Source organism: Phyllostomus discolor, chromosome 7, assembly GCF_004126475.2.
Source record: "Phyllostomus discolor isolate MPI-MPIP mPhyDis1 chromosome 7, mPhyDis1.pri.v3, whole genome shotgun sequence".
Lineage (NCBI taxonomy): Eukaryota > Metazoa > Chordata > Mammalia > Chiroptera > Phyllostomidae > Phyllostomus > Phyllostomus discolor.
In genome coordinates, this window is record NC_040909.2 from 50,322,505 (window position 1) to 50,344,201 (window position 21,697).

Here is a 21,697-nt window from a genome sequence, read left to right on the forward strand (position 1 = left end):
TCCTAGGACTTGTATTTTCACTCATCCTCTGTCACTTTGGGCAGGACACTTGACTTATCTCAGCTTCAATTGCCACAACTGCACAATGAAATGCTCTCAACAAGATAAACTCTTCCAGGTCCCTGTCAGGTCTAAAAGTTCTAGAGATCTTGCTCTGGAATCTAGTGTTCCCAGTCCCTAATCCCTCAATGTAAGGAGAGCACAAATGCAAAGCCCACCAGCCACACAGTATAACTTCCCAAGGTTAGCTTTTGCATAAAACACTGGTGAAGCACTTCCCCAGATGAACCTTTGGGTTCCAACCTTCCAGCTGGAAGAAAATAAGCCAATTTCAAGGATACTCTAAGGTGGATATAATAAATGTTACCAGAAGAATTTATAGCAAAATTTATTTCTTTCAAAACCAACCATGTGGAATTACTCCTTACAGAAAGGGGAAAACCAGTAAGATATGTCTGCTCCATGCTTGGTTAACTTGTGACAAAATCAAAAGCAATTTCTACTTGTTTGCAGATGACCGAGTCTTAAGTTTCACTTCCTTCTGTGTCCGTGTGTCTGACCCAGGGTAAAGCTCAATAGACACCAGTTGATTGGATTAGTGCATGAATGAGTCAGTGAATGAACTAAAGAATAAACAAATAAATTCATTAACTCTATAGAAATAAATATGTCCTTGGTTAGAATTTATATAGAGCTGGCCAGCAAAAGCATCATTTTCCCCTGCCATGTAAAGGCAAAGAAAACACTTTAAATTTATTGATTTTAGTGTTCCTTGAAGATTCCAATTATAGAAATTGATATTTCGAGATGTGTGGGGAGTAACAGAAACCTCATTTATAAAACCATAAGAGGAAATGTCAATCTGCTCATGAAAGAGCCACAATAAACACCTTTAATTCCCTGTCTAGAGAGTTAACCCAAAGCTGGCACTCTAACCACTGAAGATAAGCTCGTGGTTCAGTTTCAAATGCTTCACCATCAACACTGGCCAAGAAATGATGCTGCTAATGAAACCATCTGCTCACACTGAGTCAACTCTCTCCATAAAATGATACACACATAACAGTGTGAGTTAGACAGCAGGGCAGAGGAAGACACACAAACCATGAGAATGCTCCTGGACACTTCACTCTTTTGACATTTTTTGAGAAGTTACCTAAGAATTTAAGTATCAGCCCTGGCTGGCGTAGCTCAGTGGATTGAGTGCGGGCTGGGAACCAAAGTGTCCCAGGTTCGATTCCCCGCCAGGGTACATTCCTGGGTTGCAGGCCATAACCCCCAGCACCTACACATTGATGTTTCTCTCTCTCTCCCTCCCTTCCTTCTCTCTCTAAAAATAAATAAATAAAATCTTTAAAAAAAAAAGAATTTAAGTATCAATCAAGCAATATAAAAAGTTTATGCACAATAAATATCAAAAGTCAACGTACTAGCCTTTCTTCACAGAGAATGAGCACCAGACACAATTGAGAAAAGTAAGAAAAAAAGAAAAAACAACTTCTGCTATTGAAACCAGGAATATATAACAAGATCTAAGATGAGGCTTGATGCAATTATGTAAGTCATTTGGGGAAAAACTCAATTAGCTGGGAACGGAAGCCTGGATGGAACTTCCTAACCAGGATAATTTACATCATGTTCAGGTGGATAGACTCAGGCTACATTTTAGAAAAAGAAATCATAAGAGAAAGTACGTTAACACATTTATTTTCTAGTGAATTTCTTACTGCAAATAATCTCAGTCAAAATAGGATTAATGATAAACTGCAAAATGAGGCAGTTGAGATGTAAACTTTGTCAATATAATAAACTTATTCTTTGAATTCACAACTACAGTTCCTTCCCTTCCTTTCTCCCTCCCCGCCTTCCTTCCTTCCTTTCTGCCTTCTTCCCTTCCTTCCTTCCTCCCTTTTAAACCATGGATGATACTTCTGGATATTTAGGTTTAAAGCTTGCACACACTATTAGGTGATGCACACATCATGCAGACAAAACTTTCCTTCTCCACTAGTTTTAACAGCCTGTTCAGATCTACATTTGGTAACAGTGTGGTTGTTGTTTGCTTTTCCTTGGTGTCTATGAACGAAACAAAATAACATGTGGATCTGAACCACAAAAAATGGCAATTTAATAGTATTCACACTAACATTAAAGAGTAAGTGTCCACAGGCACTTTTTAACACCAACTTTACTAGTTCTAGAGTATGAGGATAGTCATTGTCTGTAACTGGGAAATACTGGAAACAGCAAAAGTATCCTTCAAGGGAGAATCAGGGGAACATAAACTATCACTCATTTGCTTTGTGCATGAAAGAGCAGCAGTGCAGCGAGACATATCCTTCACCAGGTGAATGCATCAGTAAACTGCTATGTCCGTACAATGGAATATTACTTCAGTGATTATTTAAAAAAAAGTGAGTTCTCAAGCCATGAGGAGGCCTGCAGGAGCTTCAGTGAAAGAAGCCAATCCGAAAAGGCTACCTCCTGCATGACATACTTGAAAAGGCAAGACGCTGGAGACAATAAAACAACCAGTGTTATTAGGGGTTGGGGGTAGGAGAGATGAATGGATGGAGCACAGAGGATTTTTAGGGCAGCAAAACTATTCTGTAAGACACTGTAATGGTGGACATCTGTCATTACACATTTGTCAAAACCCACAGAATGTCCAACACCAAGTGAACACTAAGGTAAACGATCGACTCTGGGTGATTATGATGTGTATGCTTCCCAACTGTCACCACTCCGGTGGGGTGTCGATGGTACGGGGAGGCTGTGCCTGCGTGAGGGCAGAGGGCTTATGGAAACTCTCTATAATTTCTGCTTAATTTTACTGTGAACCTAAAACTGCTCTAAAAAATAAAGATTACTTAAAAAAAAAAGGAAAAGCAAGTTGCAAGGTAAAACAAAAATTGACAATACTTATGTCCTTAAAATACCACCACAGACTAATTTTTATATCTGTGTCTGCCTATATGTCTAACTGCATCCAAATATCTGGAAGGAGGCTGAGCTGATGACCAGAATTAGACTGGAGGAGGTCAGTGGGATGGTGGGCAGCCATGGGGATATGAGCTCTGTCTCTGTTGTTTGTTTGTTTTTTAAATAATGTGCATGTTAGTTAAAATATTCACTTCGTATTTTATGTGAAAGCATTCAAAAGTAAATTACAGATATCATGACATGCTACCCCTTAAGTATTTATCTCTTTTTTAAAAAAGGACACTTTTCTATCCTAAAATTATTTGTCTAATAGCAGAAGCATCAGAAAAAATCACCTACTAAACTACTGGGGTGATTCAAGTTATCTACATCAAAAAGCTAAGCTGGTCTCAAAGAAAAACCTAAACACTAAGTTTTGGGAACTGATTTAATGGTTATTTCTAGGTCTTCCTAAAAACATCAGTATTACCCCTGTATCTTAATTTTATCTAATGTTTTACATTCTTTGCTTTAAAACACTGACATCCTCATAGACCAACAGGTCAAAGTTAATTATATTTGTTGTATTTGTTTGCCTCAGTCATTTAAATTACTAAAGTAATACAATGCAAAGCTAGTCATGACAGATTGAGTATCTTACACAGGGATACTTAACCTAGAATTATCAGACTCCCAAAGAGTCCATGGATACATTCAGGACATCTGTGAGCTTGGACAGAAAAAAAATCTTTAGTTTCATTAAGAACTGAAATTCAGCATTTCCTTCCAGTATGAATAGAGGCTACAAATCACAGAAGCATTAGCAGACCTGTGAATCTGTTACCATAGAAATCATTATATTTTTAAATCACAGTGTGTTTGATGTATTTCAAAATATCATTTGCTCTTATCTCATGTTAGGTATATTAGTTATTAGATGTGTTGCCAGGTCTTTTACTTAATGCAGTGACTAAGACACATGTATGTAACTCTTACTACAAACTTGTTTTTAAATATTTGGATAATTGTATTTCAATATAACTGGATTTTATTGTAATCTTATGTATTTCACCGTAAGCACATGTAAACAGTCTTCTGAGGGGAAGGGATATTTACAGGTTTAACAAGATGTCAAAGGTCAAAAGCCCCTGGAACCCAGCCACTTTGTCCAGTGATTCCAGTCTCCCGACAAAACCACTGTCTCCAGCACCAAGCACGGTCTTCCACACTTACTCTTCTGCATGGATAAATAGATTTATGAATATCTGGGAGCACGCTTTATATTTTATGTGTTCCGTACTTGTGTTTTATACTTATATTTTATAATATACTTACAAGTCTATATCATTCAGATATTCCTGCTGTTTCCAGCTTTTGGCTACTATTAAAAAATTCTGTAATAAAACTTGTATATGGAGTTTTATTGTATATGTCTCCTCATATACTGGCATTTTTTTAAGTTTCAAGATCAGTTCTACTTGTGAAATACTGGGGCCAACAACAATACCCTCAAATTTAACTGTAAGCTAATTTTGCATTATGAAATCAATAGCAACAATAGCTAGTACTTTTTCTGCTTACTATGGGCTAGGTCCTAAGTGCTTTACATGAATTAATTTATTTTAATCCTTACAGCTCAAAGGGGGGGCACTGTTATGATTTCAGTTTACAGGTAAGGAAACTGAGGTTCAGAGTGGTGTTCAGCCTCTAGCTCCCAAAGTTTATAATGCTGATGACAAATTCAAACAAACAGGTAGTCTTGGAACACAAGAAACTCATCAACATAGGCCCCCTTAGTGTCACTTTGAAAGGGAACAGTAAATGATGACTGACACTTGGCTACATCATTAACTTCTGAGAGTGTGTCCTGAAGCGGCTTAGAATTTCTTTGTCACTGTGCTTTTGAAGAGGTGGATCAAAGAGAAAAAGATCACAGTAATTATTACAATCCACCACCTAATCAGTTAGGGCAAAGGCAAGATGAGATGTGTCTATGTCAACAATGAGCAAATTTGCCATCAGACTTGGAAGCATGAGAACGACCTTGAACTTGGCATAGGGTCTCCACTATCTTAGGCCCAAAGGATTTCACAGGCAGCATGGCGGATCATAAATCCAAATAGAAAAAAATGCCAACAGGTTAAATATAAGCATGTGCTAATGAAGACCTGATCGCTGAGGCAGGCCTGGTCTTCTTGGCAATAAGAGCATTATTAAAATCCACGTTATTCATCAAGGCCTCATGCTGGTGGGGGGCAAGGCTACTCTTTCCAGTTAGCAAGTTCCAAAAGAGACCAAAAGGAACAAAACCACAGAAATGGTATCTTTTTAAATTATCTGGACTCTGCTGAGCAGAGATAAAATAATCCTGCTGCTATTCCGTGTCTGGTTTAACATATCCTAGCAATAAAGGTCATTTGGCTTAATGGAGGCCAGAAATCTTTTCCCCTTTCTTTATCAACACTTGTGATTTGAGCGTCCATGAAACAGGGTAGGTGATCAGAAAGCACAGTAATGGGAATTCAGGGATGTATATCATAAGCCTCAAAGTGGTTTCCCCATAAGATTGGATGAATGACCTATACATCATCCACCATCAACACTTTCTTCTCCTTCCTGTCCTGGAGGCAGTATGGGGGAGATGTGGAACCCAACCATCCTGGGCTTGAATCTACAATAAGCTGGGACTTAGAGCAAACTGATTATCTCTCTGAGCCTCAGTTTCCTTATCTTCAAAAAGGGTATGGTAATACCTATGGCTACTGGACAGTTGTGAGATTAAACGGATCTCATCCCACCTCCAGTCATGGTTCAGACTGCCGCCCCAGGAGAGCCCCACCAGCATGGAAAGGAAGCCCCTCCACCAGCCCCATCTCCACCAGGGCAGCGGGAAGGATTCCTCCCACAGAAGGGGTATAAGCAGGTGTCCCATATAAAGTCATGTACTTAGCAAGGGACCAAAGATACAGTTCAAAGAGAGATGGGCCAGAGAAAACTGAAAACTATCCCCCGCTCTGAGTTTCTGTACAAGATACTCAACTGCTCTGAACAGCATTTCTACCTCTCACTGCCAGAAGGGGTATAAACCTGCTCACGGGTTTAAAAAATATCTATACCCTTTTAGCCAGGAATTTCATATTTTATCCATTTTTATCCTAATAGAAGATTAGACAAAGGTACTCTACAATGTCTATTGGTGTCACTTATAATAAGGAAAAATTGTAACTTATCTAAATATCCAATAAAAGATTGGTTAAATAAATTTGGTGCATCCATTTGACAATGTACTTTATAGTTACTAAAAATAATGTTCTTGAGGACTATTTCAAGATGTGGTAGCATGATCTCAATAAATACATGAAAAACACACGAATAAATTAATACATATTATGATCTCAATTTTAAAAACTGTGTGCTTATATAAGCTTTAAAAGCTGGTTGAAAACAGGTGTTACTTAGGGATACATGTATGTAGCAAGATCATAGACAGGCAAGGTGACAATAAACATTACACTCAGCACAGAAAGGGGTTTGCAAGGGCCTTTGGCTTTACTGTTAAGGGCTACATGGAATTTTATATTATCCTTTACACCATTTTGTATGTCTGCACTATTTCATAATGAAGAAATTGTAAAGTGAGTGTGTGTATAATGCCAGGAAGGTAACACATCGAAATTGCTTTGTGATGGGATTATTGATGAATTCTATTGTTCAAATTTTCTGCAAGGAACATATATTCCTTTTCATCTTTTACATTGTTTTTATCATTGGGAAATATTTTTATACTCCCCCCTGAACTCATCTGTTTTTGAGAAAGGATGGTTGGTGCTAAGCAGGGCCCTGCATTGGGGGCACAGCTGGCTCTTCCACCAAGGGCTTTTCCTGGGGCACCGTGAACACTGGCTCTTTACTCTGGGTCTCTCATCCATTAGAATTTGAACTAGAAGAGTACTCTGGGGGAAGAAATGTCCCTGAAATCATCCTACTCATATCCCTTGACGTGAGAGGAGATCTGTAGGTGGCTGCTGGAAGCATTCTCTACACTGCAAATTGTTCTCAAAAGTATAGGTTACTTTTTTTTTTCTGGAACAGTTTGTGTTCTACCCTGCCAGGAAGCTGGGGGTTCAGCTAGTGGATTGAGTGAAATGGTGGGAAAAAATAGAGACCAATTATATCATTAAATAGTGTGGACTCACCAGTCACAATTCATTTTTCACCAAGTGGTAGGGGTGAAGGTGGGAGTATAGTTCTTTGGAGATACGTCACTGTGCTTTAAGATCTTTCCAATATTATTTCCAGAGGAACTTTCAATTATGCCAAGACATGGGGTCTTGGCTGGGCTCCATGAACTCACACATCAATCTTGTAAAATTTTCTGGAACTCAGTGCTATTATCACATTCCTAAAGGAGTCTGTGGTCCCCCAAACAATTGAGGATCCCATTCTGTAACAATAAGCTCTTTTCTTAGCTTATCCATTCCTATTTGGTCTCTAAGCCCAAATTCAATAAGAGGTTGGAGAGGAGTTTAACAGGAAAACTCCCCTCCAGGCACCTATCAGAATCATCAGCTGAGGCTTTAAAATAAAGTGAGATGTCAGTGGGAGATGTCTAGTGTTGTCATCACTCAGACGCCCTGATGGGCTTTCTATGTAATTTTTAATCAAAGGGGGAAGATTTTGTCTGCATTAACATTTCCCAATTTTATGTCACAGATATGTTTCTTTAAAAGTGGTATGTGTGTTGAATTCCCCATATCCTGGAGAACTCACTGTTTTTTATTTTTAAATCCATCAACTAATAACTACCAAGAACTCACTTTTGGTAATGCTGTGCACACAGCATTTGGCTGGGACTCGATCAAAACTTGACCATAACCCCCAAAAGACCTCTGTCCCCTCATCTAGCAACTTCTTGCTCAAAGACATCTGGTGAATGTCTTTCCGCTTATTAAATGGAATAAAAATTGAGAGTTACTAATATTACTTTCCCAAACCCTCACATCCTCCACTATGAGTCATCCATTGGAACCCACCTCTTTTTCAGATACCACTTTCCACTGCACACAGAAACGGGCTCCAAACAACTCTGCAGTAATGCTGCTGGTTAGTCAAGAGACTATCACTCTACTGGATATCACCATTTAAAAGCACCTTTGAATAGCCTACAAAGGTCATTTATCAGGACAATTAATTTATTAGACTCATATTTATTTAGACATTGTTTCTTTTATGGCAAAACATCTTCTCACGAGTGACTTCACCCACCACTTCATTTGATTCAACTCATCTCTACTGAGCGCCTGCTAGGTGTAAGGCACTGAGAATCAGTACCACTTCCTCTGTGGCCACATCTCAGTCACACATCCTGTCATCTTCGTGTGACTTGGACAGTTAGTAAGGCTGCACAAGGCCAGTTTTCATGTCCTCCAACAGCTTCTAGGATTCTCTTAACATTTACAATTATTGTAACACTGTGTGACAATATCTGGAGGGAACTCTGCCCAGGCTCTGGAATCTGTATTGCTATAATTCAGGAAAAATGCCAGGCAAATTGGAAAGGAGTTTGGCTATAGTTGAATACCTTTTGAATATAGTTGAATATAGTTGAATATAGTTGGCTACCTTTATCCCTAAGCATAAAGGTAGATTTATATTTCATAAAAGTCTCTTTACTGTGTGAAATGAGAGAACATGATGTGAAATACATGATGTGAAATAGTTAAAGACAGAGAGAGAAATAAAAAACAAATCACAACTCATGACTGCAAATACTAATCATTTCATATAAAAGAGTTTAGTGGCTTTTGATAAAAAGCTACTAGAAACATGTTTTCCTGAAAACATAAATATGGTTCAGGAATAATGAAAGATGAGGCATGATCTTAGAAATGACCTAGATTAAAGTCTTGCCTAAATCACTATACCTCCCTGGGCTTCTAATTCTTCATTTTCAAAGTGAGAGAATAAGAATATATGATAATTAAGGGCTCTTTAAATTTTGAAAGCCAATGATTCTAATAATTGCCACAAAATTTTAAAAATTCAAACATAAAAAACTTATTGCTGATAAGGAAACTTCCATAAATTATACTTGTCAATAATAAAACATTCACTGAGTAAAGTAAAACCTAGAAGTAATGTTACAATGGCCACCTAATAAACTGGTCCAACTCCATCAATCTGATGGCATAAGGGCTGGATATGGTGAAATTAAAATGTGCAAGCACATTAATTAGATGATAGCTCAGGCTTACTCCATCATGGCTGCTTGTATCACAGAAAACTTGCAATGATTAAAAATAACTCAAAGAGTATTGTTTACATGGGTAATTAAATGTCATCAGATAAGAACCCAATAATCTATGTGCTATGAAGATTCAAATTTTCACAATGGTTGTAGAATAATTGATCTCAAACACTTTTTTAAAAACCAAATGAGGAAACGGAGGCCCAGAGAGCGGAGAAGATGGCCAAAGTTACACTGTTACGGGCAGAGCCAGAATCATGCCCCAGTTCTTAGCAAAGAAGCCTTCTCATCTTGCAGCAGTGGCTTCTCTGGTCTCAGAGAAGGAGAAAGACCTGGGTCCAATGTTAGATGAATACAACATGCACAGTGTTTGAACTCCAAGACATGCAAAAGGTGAATAGACTTGGGGGGCCCAGGGAGAGCCTGAATCCCTACCCATCCCCATCCTCATCCCCAGATAAGAAGGGCATCAGAGGCTCAGGTAGGCATCCACTGTGCCCTGAGGAGACAAGGAAGCCACATAAAGAAAGCTACCGAAATTAAGCATTCAAGGATATGGGCCTGGAAAATCCAAGGCAGCTTTTTACTTCTATCATCACCAGCTTTCAACTACCATGTCACTTAAATACGTTTTGCAAAATTCTGCTTTTAAAGAAAAACACAATGAGGCTAACATTTGGTGAGTGCTTAGTACATGCCAGGTAATGTGCTTAGTATTCTCACTTCTATTGCTCTATTTGATCCTCACAAAAATTTTGTTAGGTTAAGTCTTTTCATCCATATTTTCCAGATGAGGAATCAGAGGTGAGAAAAAGTGTAACACAAATGGTAAGTGGAGAATCTTAATTCAAACTAATATCTGTTAAATCCAAAGTCACTCACTCAGCCATGCTGCTGGAGATTTCTGGCCTTAAGGCCACCCAGTTGCTGAGTTGGGCCAACTTGCTAACTTCTCCGAAGGTGGACAAACATCTGGTCCATCTTCTGGAACCAGCTTCTAAAATAGCACGGTGGAATTTTTCTAGATTCCAACCAGATGTACTGAGCTCATAATCCATTGTATGAGAGAAAAGACATGGGTGATAAACAATTTGGCTTGGAAGTTTAAGTTGGACACAAAGCTTTCTCTAGTAAAAATGAAATATGTTTAAAAAGAGTTTTTCCCCAGGTCACAACTGCCACAGTCAGATCCTAGAAGCCCACTTAACTTAACAAGCACAGCATTTAACAAACAGATTCAGAGATGAGAGGTGTTCCCATGGCAGGCGAGTAGGAAGGACTGTACTTACACTTATGTCGAGACTACAAAGGCTAACAGCATCTTCATCTTGGGCGCTCTGCTTCCGTTTTCGCTGTAAAGAAAATGATAAAACAAAGTTCAGATGCAAACATGGATTATGGCTTTGATTAAGGAAAGAAAAAAAGCAGTCAAGTAGCACATGCAATCCTTGTCATTCCTACCTGGTTGCCCAAAACCTTTAACCAAGCTACATAAATGAACAGTTCTAAGAAAGCCTAAGAAAGTCCAGGAAACTATTTTGGTCTTCAGTTTATTTTGTTCATTAGATTCCATATTTAAGTGAGATCATATGATATTTGTTCTTCTCTGCCTTATTTCACTTAGCATAATAATCCCCAGGTCCATCCATGCTGTTGCAAAGAGTAAGAGTTCCTTCTTTTTACAGCTACATACGATTCCATTATGTAAATGTACCACAGTTGTGTTTTTTTAATCCACTCATCTACTAATGGCCACTTGGGCTGTTTCCAGATCTTGGCTATTATAAATAACACTGCTATGAATATAGGGGTGCATATATTCTTTCTGATTGGTGTTTCTGGATTCTTATATAGTCCCAAAATTGGGATCACTGGGTCAAAAGGCAGTTCCACTTTCAATTTTTTGAGGAAACTCCATACTGTTTTCCACAGTGGCTTCAGCAATCTGCATTCCCACCAACAGTGCACAAGGGTTTCCCTTTCTCCATAACCTCACCAGCACTCATTCTTTGTTGATCTATTGATAGTAGCCATTCTGGCAGAAGGGACGTGATACCTCATTGCAGTTTTAATTTGCATCTCTCTGATTAGTGATATTGAGCATTTTTTCATGTATCTATTAGCCTCTGTATGTCCTCTTTGGGGAAGTATCAAAGTAGATCCAAAGGCATGGATACATGGAATAGACTGACAGATCTCAGAGGGGAGGGGGTTGGGGTACCGGATAATAGAAGGTGAAGAGATTAACCAAAGAACATATATGCATGGCACATGGAACAAACAACAATGTGGTGAAGGCTGGGGGACAGGAGCTGGGTGGAGGTAGGCAAAAGGGGGGGGGGTAGGGGACATCTGTAATAGTGTGAACAATAAAAAACCTACTCTTATTAAATAAAACACTACATGTTTTCAACATCTTTACCAAAAAATTAAATAAAATTATATACAAGGAAATATTAAGCTCTAGGGTAATTGGTTTGCCTTATTATTTGTATTCATGCTGCTAAAATTTGTTCCTCTTTGTATTTCTTTTTTCTTTTCTTTTTTTTTTGGTAAATGTCTTCATATATCAAGGTTTACAAATTTAGACACAAAGTTCAGATTCTTTCTAGCTTGGAAGAAAAAACTAGACTGGAAAGAAAATTTAATTCACTTAGAGATATTCCATTTTTAGAGCTGCTTTGTACTTGGGTAATTTAAATTTGTTCTAAACTTCATCCAGGGTCCTGATGTAATCGCAGAACCAGAATGTTGGAAAGAACCTTACACACCATCTCCAATCTCCCTTTCTCTTTTATAGTCATAAACACTGAGATTTAGAAAAGTTATTACTTGAAATGAAGAACATTGTACTTCAAATGGACTTATGACCAAGGAAGTCTGCCAGGTTAGATGAAGAAAAATATATTTTCCTCCATATAAAAAGAACAGAAACTCCATCTACAAACCACAATGAAGGCTCATCAAAGGCATATTCACCTCTCTTCTGAATCCCAGCTCAACCAACCAGGCAAGTACTGAGTCCCTAATTTGTGACTTGCTATGTCTCCCTATCCTACTTGGCAGAAAGCTACCAAAGGATCAAATCACTGACATGAAGTGACAGTGGAGTCAAGAGTCTTCAGCCCCCAAAGAAGTCCACCCCTTCCTCCTCCTCTACTAGACCCTGAGAGTGAACACTGGCAGAGACTGGAAAGTAACCAGGCCTATCCTTGTCTATCTTACTATCATTGTTCCAGTATTTCTTCACTTCAGTTCAACAAAGATGCGTTGTGCATCTACTATGAGCCATGTGTTTGCTCCTGGGAATGTAAACATCGGCAACTCCCACGGTTAAGGAACTTACATTCATGGAGGAGGGACAGGCTGATATGATTAACTATACCGCAGTAAGATCCAAATAGCCTAGGGAAAGTCACTTCACTTCTCTGAGTCACCTTTTCTCAACTCTAATATGGTTGTGAGGACATTTGCTTCTATTCTGAAAGAGGGAGGAATAATTATGGTAATGCATATTAGAGCTTAGTGGAACTCTTGGTACACAGTAGGCGTTCAAATCATGGATGGGAGAGCTCTGGGAACATGGTGAGGATTACTTAGTTTGGACTGGGTGGAGGTTGGGGAGGTCTTCTCCAAGGAAGAGACAGTTGATTAGGCCAGAAGTATGAATAAGAGTTTGCCAGACAAAGGTGGGAGAGGACTGGGGTCTCCTGTGCCGTAGCCAGCTACCTAGATATTTAAAATCCCAAAGGTGAACATGGTTCTATCCAGAGTAGTGCAGTTCTAGATCCTATATGTTACTGCACTCAAGCAGAGGAATGACTCAGAAATCCAATGCCAGGAGCCAGGACTCTAAACCAGCCATTCTGGGATGGTGCTCAGGAATTAATGAGCTTGCCAAGGTCTTAGGGAGCCAAACACTCCATTTTGGCAGGAGCCTTGAGAAGACACTGGTAGCCATTTGCCACTTTTGAGAATGTTTCACATTTGCATAGGGTCCTGACCCTTACTGAATCACATCTAGTTGCACTTAGAAGCAGCACTGTGGTATCAGTGAAGCCAATTCACTGGCTTATACTTATATGGTGACCTTTTTTAAAAAAATATTTATTTATTTATTTTTAGAGAAGGAAAGCAGGGAGAAAGAGAGAGAGAGAAACATCAACGTGTGGTTGCTGGGGGCTGTGGTCTACAACACAGGCATGTGCCCTGACTGGGAATCGAACCTGTGATGCTTTGGTTCGCAGCCCGCGCTCAATCCACTGAGCTATGCCAGCCAGGTCATATGGTGACTTTTTGAGGCAAAAGGCAGGTATGGTGATGGAGAACTCCCATTCTACAGGTAAATAAACTGAAGTCAGAGGAAATAAGCAATTTGCTCAAAATTACACAGCTGCAGTGTAACACTGAATCAAGGATTCTCATTCCTAGGGCAAAATCCTTTACATACACTGTTTAAAGCATGTTTGACAAATAGGTTATGACTCATCTGCAATCCAGAATGTCTGGTAGCATCTGCCTGGAGAGCTGTATTGAGAAGGATTACACAGCACAGCAAATGGCAGAAGGCTCCAATCAGTTAGTACAGAGGTAGCAGGTGCAGGGTAAGAGTGGGGAACAGCTGTGTTGGTGTGCTGTGGCCGAGGACAACCTGGGCTATTCCTGAGTCTAGCTTCTCTTGCCTTGAGAGGCTACAGTATTATATAACAGGGATCTTTGGAAATGCCAAGAGGGGGCTGAGGATCTTAGATGTTACCTGTGAAGTGGAAATTATGCCTACCAGCTCAGGCTGTTGTAAAGCTCATAGATGATTTATATATAGTTCCTGGAATGAATTCTGGCACATAGTAGAAGCACAATGAATGGTTGTATATTACCTGAACTATAAGCTATACAGATGTATATAGCTACCTGGTGTTGTCAGATTGTAGAACTTCATGCTGCTAGAGTTCCACTCCTGGGACTTAATGATGTCATCAACATGGCACATCAACGGTAGCCTGTTACCCCAAGAAGCCCACCTTGGTAAAGGACAGGGCATGAGAGTAAGAGGCTCTTTTCCTCATAGGCATTCAGCCTTCTCCAGACTAACTCAACACAGTTTGCAGCACTGAAACCCAGTCTCCTGAGCACCCCTAACCCCAGACACTTCTATGTACAAGTGTCAAATCCAAAAGACAAATGTCCTCTAGTTGACTTTTTAATTAAGCCATGGATGGTTAATCTGGGATAAAGTGATCTCCTTAAGAAACCCAGAAATTTTATGGAACAAAAGCTGAATGGATTATGAAAGTATATTTCCTTTTCAATTTCCTTTATATAGGGTGGTGACTGACCACTGCCAACAACAAAGAAGGGATGTGAAGTTTGAATTCTGGCCCAAAGCAAAAATTTCGCAAGGCAGCACTTAGCCATTTGTCTATTCGCTCTATGTTCGTTGAGCACTTTTGAGGTGTGAAGCTCTGCTCTGAGTCCTGGGATACAACAGTGTATGAGCCAGGTGTAATCTCTGCCAAGTAATTGGGAATAAAAAGAAAAAATAATAATTAGATTGTGATTTCTGCTGTGAATGAGTCAGAGGAGGTGCTGAGACAGAAACTAGCAGGAAATGCCTATTTTATGAAGATAATTTACTTTAGTGTTGTATTTTATGGTTTTCAGTTGACCTCATGAGATGTCAGTCCATGAAGGCAGGACTTGGTCTGTTGTGGTCATCTTTCTAGAACCTGCTATAGTGCCTGGCACGTGGCCAACTCCCCACCAGAGGAATAGTTCTTAATTTTTGTAGTTGTTGTTGTTGTTGATGATGCCCTTGGCCCTGTTCTCTTTGGGAAACTTGTCCTCTTCACTAATTACCCAACTCCAGGAGGGACACAGGTGAAGGAAGTGGAGAGAATCAAAAGGGCGCCCATTCCCCCAGCCCAGCCAACCTAATCAACCCTTGTGATGGTGAGTGTGCACATGAAACAGCCCCATGCACTTGCTGAACATCCCACCCAAGAACTTCTAAATTCCACCCAAGAATTTCTAAAATATTGGGGAGCTCATTCATGCCAATGATCTAAGCAAAACAGTTCATGGAATAAATCACCAGTGGCAAAGTTAAGCCCTGGAGACATACACAAATAAACATCTCAGAAAACAGGGTGTGGCAGGATACTGCTCTATTCTGAACTTCACCAAAGTGATTAATAATGATACTACTCAGACTGATAATGGCAGCTTTAGCCTATTAAACACACACTACATACTGATCACAGAGCTAAATCCTTATATGCATGATTTCATTTGATTCTCATGATTACTCCACAAGGTAGGTGGATAATATCCAGTTTACAGAGGAGGAGACAGGGGCTCAGAGAAGGGTAGGGACTTGCCTGAAGTTCTATAATTTGCAAGTGGCAGAGCCTGGATTCAAACCTATATCTATCTGGCTGCAAGGTATGTGTTTCCCCACTGTTTTATCCCAGAGTCTGGGAGAGCACATCACACCCGCTGAGAGGATCTAAGAAAGTATTGAACATCAGGAATTTGTGAGGTAACAACGTTATAACTTTTATTCTACTAGAGGATTGGCCTTGAAAACAGTATGCCTATCTAGACTAGATAAGGTTGTGTGGTCCTAGGTAGGCTTGGGAATGAGCCATTTTACTTTCCCTGTGCATCAGAAACCATGCACGGCTCCCCTGAGGGAGTTCCTAGGCAGGAATGACACTGTGTGTGAACTGTCTGCATTTACACACTTGGTCTCACAGGTTCTCAGCTAATTTGAGGAGCCACAGACCCACCCTGTTATTCTTGTCAAATTTACTGAAGCCAACACACAGCCCACTTCCTTCCAGCCATGAAAACAAAGCACCCTAGGTGAGCCCAATAATTGTGCCTCAGTCTGTGCTCTCTGATTTGCACACATAACTTTAAACCCCAGTGCCCTGTGTGGTAGGTCAATGAATAATTTCTGAATGAGTGACTAAAAGAATGAATAAAGGAGGCCAGTGTTCTTGGGTGACACCCTTCCCTTCTGCTAACCACCTGGCTGCCAAAATTAAATCAAAACCTCAAAAGCAAAATCACTGAAGGCTGAAATTCTTCAACCTCAAATTTCCTTGGAGACTCAAAACCCACAAGTTCATGCTACAATTCTTGCTTTTCAAATAAGATTACCAGTGGAGTAATTTATTTTCCTTCAAATATATAGGTAGGCCAAAAGAAATGAAGGCTGTTCAGACATTGGTGCAAGTGGGACATTTGTGACTTCCACTCCTCCTATGAGAAAGAATGTCAGATCTGTTCAAGGGCGAGGCACACCCATGGCCAGGGCATCTATCCACACACTGTCCTGAGCAACAGCATGGAGACTCAGCCTCTGTGCTTTAGGGACAAGGAATCCAAGACTGGTAACACCTCACTTGAAAGAAAACAGTCAGCTGAATGAAATAATAGTAAACTAAATGGGTACCTGGGCCCTTTTATGAACACTGAGGTGCCTCTCTGGGGCAGGAAGGAAAGTCACTTACTGAGGGGAATTTATGAAAACAAAGGTCCTGAATGTACTATCTGATCCTTAGCCCTGTCAGTTATATATTTGATGGGGACAGTTTCTGGAAGTGTTTGGCTGCTGGGAAACCTCTCTCATGCTTCTCAAATAAAAAAACAGCCAGGAGGCCCTTTGTTAATTCACAACAGAGAAAAGCCCTTTGTATATTCATGTATGAGATCTGATGGAGATACAGGTATCTCGGGATGGATCAGGTGGGCTCTGTCTGAAACTCATTACTAGTGTGAGTCCATCCTGCTGCCTCAACTTTAAGCCTTCATCTGTCTTCCTTCCAACCCACTTTCACCACGTGTCATTGTTCCTGGGGTCACTCCATGGCTGCCTCTTTTCAGGCTTAACTACATTCTGATAGCACAGGGCAGACATCTAAATCTCATTAGTAAATTGTCCTTGAACAACTAACTGCTTTTTTCTGTTGTTCTGGGTGAGGCTCTCTGTGAAGAGCACTGACCCTAATCTCAGAAGAGCTGGTCCTGGTCCAAGCCTAAATATCTTATCCTTACTGGGCTCAGTTTACATTCTCTCTAGACCCAAACCTTGGAGTCCTCTGAGATTTTGAGTCTGAGAATCAAAGGGGAATCACCAGGCACTTTCCAATACACAAGTGGAGGGAACTGGGCACCTGCACTGAGCCACCCTGTGTGCTCACAGTTTAAAGGACTGGTGCATTTAAGCTTTTCTTTAACTCAGTTTAGGTAAGCACTGTGTTCATTTTACAGAGCACAATCAAGTTGAAAGGCTTTCGTGACTTGCTCAAGGTCACAAGCTTAGAAAATGCTGGAAAAAGAATTTTTCTTTAGGCCAGCCTGATTCCCAAACCACTCATCCTTCTGCTGTGCAATGCTCTTTCCTTTTTACATTGTTTTAAAACAAGATGTGTTTTATTTAAATTAATATATTAAAATGATATACAAATAAATATCTGCTTAAAACAATGTGTTTTACAACAATATAAAAAGGCTCGCAATGCATTTACCTATACTTCAATTAAGAGCATAAATGAGACAGACCTGAGTTCAAAATCCATCTCCACCATTTGCCATTTGGTGTGACTCTGAGCAAGTTACTTTTCTATCCCTCACTCACTCAACAGTCAGTTACTGACGATCTATGGTGGGCCAGGTTCTAGGTGTGTGGGATGTATTTGTCTATAAAACACTTCTATAAGCTTTGATTTTTCTATCATAGGGCTATTTCCAGGATTAAAGGAGATAAAGTATTTAAAACAGGACTAGGAAAATGGCAAGAGATTTAAAAATGGAAATTATTATTGCTACTGTGGTTATTATTGTATTTACTATTACTATGATTGTCACTGCTGTTCTGTTGTTGTTTGACTTTGAGAGGCAGTGGGGTGGGTGTTGGAGACAGGGGATCCTGCAGGAGGGTGGATAGGAGACCTGGGATACATCCTGACCCTCCTCTAAGCCACGTCACTCGTACAGGGTTAGAAATGGAAGTTCTCTGGATACCTTCAGTCATGTTTGCTACACGTTGTTCCCACTTCATGCACAGAGACAGGACAAATGCAATGCCAGATCATTTTTAAATGGCCAAGATTGAATTGATTGGTGTTGGAACAGCCCTATAATTTAATCAGAGGGCATTTCTATTTAATAACCAAGTGACCAGATCAGCAAAGAGGCACTGATGGAGAGAGAGCAGCTCCCAACTTGACAGCAAATTGCCCCTGATTAGTCATTTATTATTATTAAATTCAAACCAGATCTCAAACCTTTTTGATTTATCTCTTTGCTGGCAAACAACTTTGGTGGCTGCAGAGGCTTTGATGCCTTGCCTTTCATCTGCACCTTCTTTGGGGAGAGATTAGTAAAAGAATTTTGTGTTCTTGTGCTTGCCCTTAGCTGGAACTTGACTCACTACCTCATGTTTGAGCAGGGAAAGGATCCACATTTTGTTTCTCTATTGTCTGAAGCTACAGGGGTGAGCAAGAGAATCAAGAGAGGGACCCCCCCAATCCATTTTTAATACCCCGCTAGAGTATTTTTCTCCTTATTTTTAAAATACCCTCTCTTTTCCAGCATCCAGGAGCACTATTCCTTTTTTCTAGACTTTTCAGTATGCTCACAAGATGTAGAACCTGGAAATCTTGGTGCTCTCTGAGCTATTGGTAAATAGATTTTAACTAACATAACATGAGATTTTGCACTCAGATGTCATTAATGGTGGTCTGAAGATGCTAGGTGGGCTCTAAAGTAAAACTTGGAAGGACCACATCCAAGTTATGCCATTTATTTGTTGTAGAATCTTAAGCACTTCACCTTTCTGAACCTCAGTTTTCTCATCTATACAATGGGAATACAAAGGTTATTGTGAGAGTTAAATGGATTAATGTGGATAAAGGGCTCAGCACTATGCCTGGTACACAGTCCCTACTCAAGTGTTCAGTATTAGTAGTAGCAATAGCAGCCATAACAGCAAGTGAGAGCAGCCACCACAGGAAAAAAAGTCATGGAGAAAATATTTGAAATGTATAAAAGTCTACTCATTAACTTGATTTTGAGAAGCCAGGAAAAGCCCCAGTTACTGATTTTGGCCACTGAACATGGGAACCATAGCTAGTTTGGAAGCAGAGGTGAGGTCTTCTTGGCCAAGGAAAGGTCTTCCTCTTTTGTGGGAAGGAAAACATACTGAACCAAGCAGGTGGAGGAGACACAGCCAGCCCTCTGTGCCATTACCAGCCTCAATAGCCAACCAACAGCCAGAATCACTGCCATTTCACAAACGCTTACAGACTACTTTTCCCTCCAAAGCACTCAAGGCCAGAGGGGTAGGAGAGAAGACAGAAAACTCGTCTACCCAGGGCAGACAGCTAGCAAGTGTGTTTTCCAGAAAGATTGTTCTAGAAAAACTCCATTATGGGCACCAATCTAAAATAGGAAAAGGAATTCATATTCACAAAGATTTTTAATAATGGAATATGACAAAGGCACAAATTCAAATTAACCAGAGCACTTTTTTCTAGGCTCTAATAGTTATAATTATTTTATTTTATTTTATTTTATTTTTCTACTGGATCTTAAGTACACTGACTTGGATTAATCACAACCTTGGTTCATAAAACATTATTAGTACTGATGCCTCCTTGGCCTTCTTGTATTTGTTTATTCACTTATTTTTAACAACATAATGAACTCCCACTTATTAAAAATTATTCCCATATGGAATGGTTTGACAAAAACATTATCCATATCATTCAGGGAATGTCCAAATAATTTCTTAATTTCTAGAGAATTACTCCACTGAACTAACCAACTCAGAAGGTCCAACCGCACAATCTGGGTTCGGATGTGCTTATCCTGGAAACCTGATTTTACAAGGAGAGCTCTCAGTTCTTCCCTCATTTGTGTTTCTGCCTTTCCTGTCCAGAAAGACCCCAGAGCTGGTAACACCTTTGCCACAGCCTGAAAAACAGTATTCTCCTATCACTCTAGATAATTTTTTTAAATTCATACTCTAAATCTAATCAAGAAGAAACATCCAACAAACTCACACTGAGGGATACTGTACAACATAACTTGCCTCTTCTCTTCAAAACTGTCCAAATCAAGAAACACCAAGAAGCCTGGGAAACAGTTTCAGACTAAAGAGACAGGGCGGTAAATGCAACACATGGTCCTGAACCAGATTCATTATTGTGACAGTTGGTAAATTAAAAAAAATAAATGGTGGATGAGTTAATATATTCTGACAATGCTAAATTTCCTGCCTTTAATAATTAAACTGTGTGAGAGGATGCTCTTATTCTTAGGAAATACACACTAAATTGAAATATTTGGGGTTAAAGGGACATAATGTCTGCAACTCTTTCTCAAATAGGAAGGAAAATAACATTCAGAAATAACCTGTACGTGTAACCCCTTCCCATAAACAAACAAACAAACAAACAAACAACTGTAAACGGTCCCAAGTCCATTCATTCCTCCTCAGGGCATCTATACGCACTCAATGCCAGAGGGCAACAGGCCCTCCATGCGCCTCCTGCCAAGGGCTCAGCTTTGCCGGATCTTCTAGCCCTTGGGTGTGTGTGCCCTGTGCTCCTACAAGGCAGCAAGTCCACCCAGGCACTGAGCAGAAATTGAATGGTAGTAACTGGAGCACAATTCCTTAGGCCCAAGAAGAATATAATTTAAGGATTCAATAAAAAAATTGCCCTTTCCCAAATGAAACTAGAAACTCTCACAACAGATTATTTACCCTTAAAGATGTTCCTCTCTCTCAGTGAGAAAGAAACAACCATAAGCAAAATAACTGTGTAATAATACCCTCCTCCTTAAAACAAGGTCCTTGAATATACAGTTCTCTCTCCACCCCTTCCTCTCTCCCTCTCTCTTTGTCTGAGAGAGAAAGAGATGGGGGGGCAACAAGAGAGAGAGAGACAGAGACAGAGACAGAGACAGAGAGAGAAACAGAGAGGAGAGGGGGAAGGGAGGAAAGGAAACATCTATGTGAGAGAGAAACACCAATTTGTTGCCTTCCACATGTCCCCTGACCAGGGACCAAACCTGCAACCCAGGCATGTGCCCTGACTGGAATTCAAACTGGTGGCCTTTTGGTTTGTGGGACAATGCCCAACCAACCAACTGAGCCACACTGGCCAGGGCACAATGTCTCTCAATATAATTCCTTACAATTTTGCCTCTGGAGGCAATTCCAGAGAAGTCCTGGACTGTCCATGTGACAAAGACCCTTCTTTCTGTCCAGGTAGAGTTCATTAGCACAGAGAAGGTCACCAGTTTTCAGGGTAGTTGTCTTGACTAACTTGAGAATAATACTCTTGGCAATAGTCTGTAGAGAAGCCATCAGAACAATAATGTAAAAGCCAGTTACTGTTTTGGTGCGGTGTCTGGAAAGACATCAACTGTGATTACAGGGACATTTTCCTTCTGCAGCTGTCTTTGAAAGTAGAGGAGGGCCTCACCACAACCCCAAATTACAGGAGGGAGGCA

At 40.0% G+C, this 21,697-nt stretch overlaps 1 protein-coding gene and 1 long non-coding RNA gene across 4 annotated transcripts in view; both read right to left on the bottom strand.

Annotated features, from left to right (window-relative positions):
* Positions 1-21,697, bottom strand: part of ARHGEF3 (Rho guanine nucleotide exchange factor 3) — a 320,037-nt gene that overhangs the window by 139,088 nt on the left and 159,252 nt on the right. For all 3 annotated transcript variants that reach the window (XM_036030937.1, XM_036030938.1, XM_028517989.2), the window contains one exon: positions 10,459-10,521. In XM_036030937.1, the coding sequence (XP_035886830.1) occupies positions 10,459-10,521 (63 nt within the window). The remainder of the gene's footprint in view (positions 1-10,458; positions 10,522-21,697) is intronic.
* Positions 13,129-14,947, bottom strand: LOC118501642. The gene is made up of 2 exons (XR_004904277.1): positions 13,463-14,947; positions 13,129-13,259 (listed from the first exon to the last, which is right to left on the bottom strand). It is a non-coding gene; the product is annotated as an uncharacterized LOC118501642 (long non-coding RNA).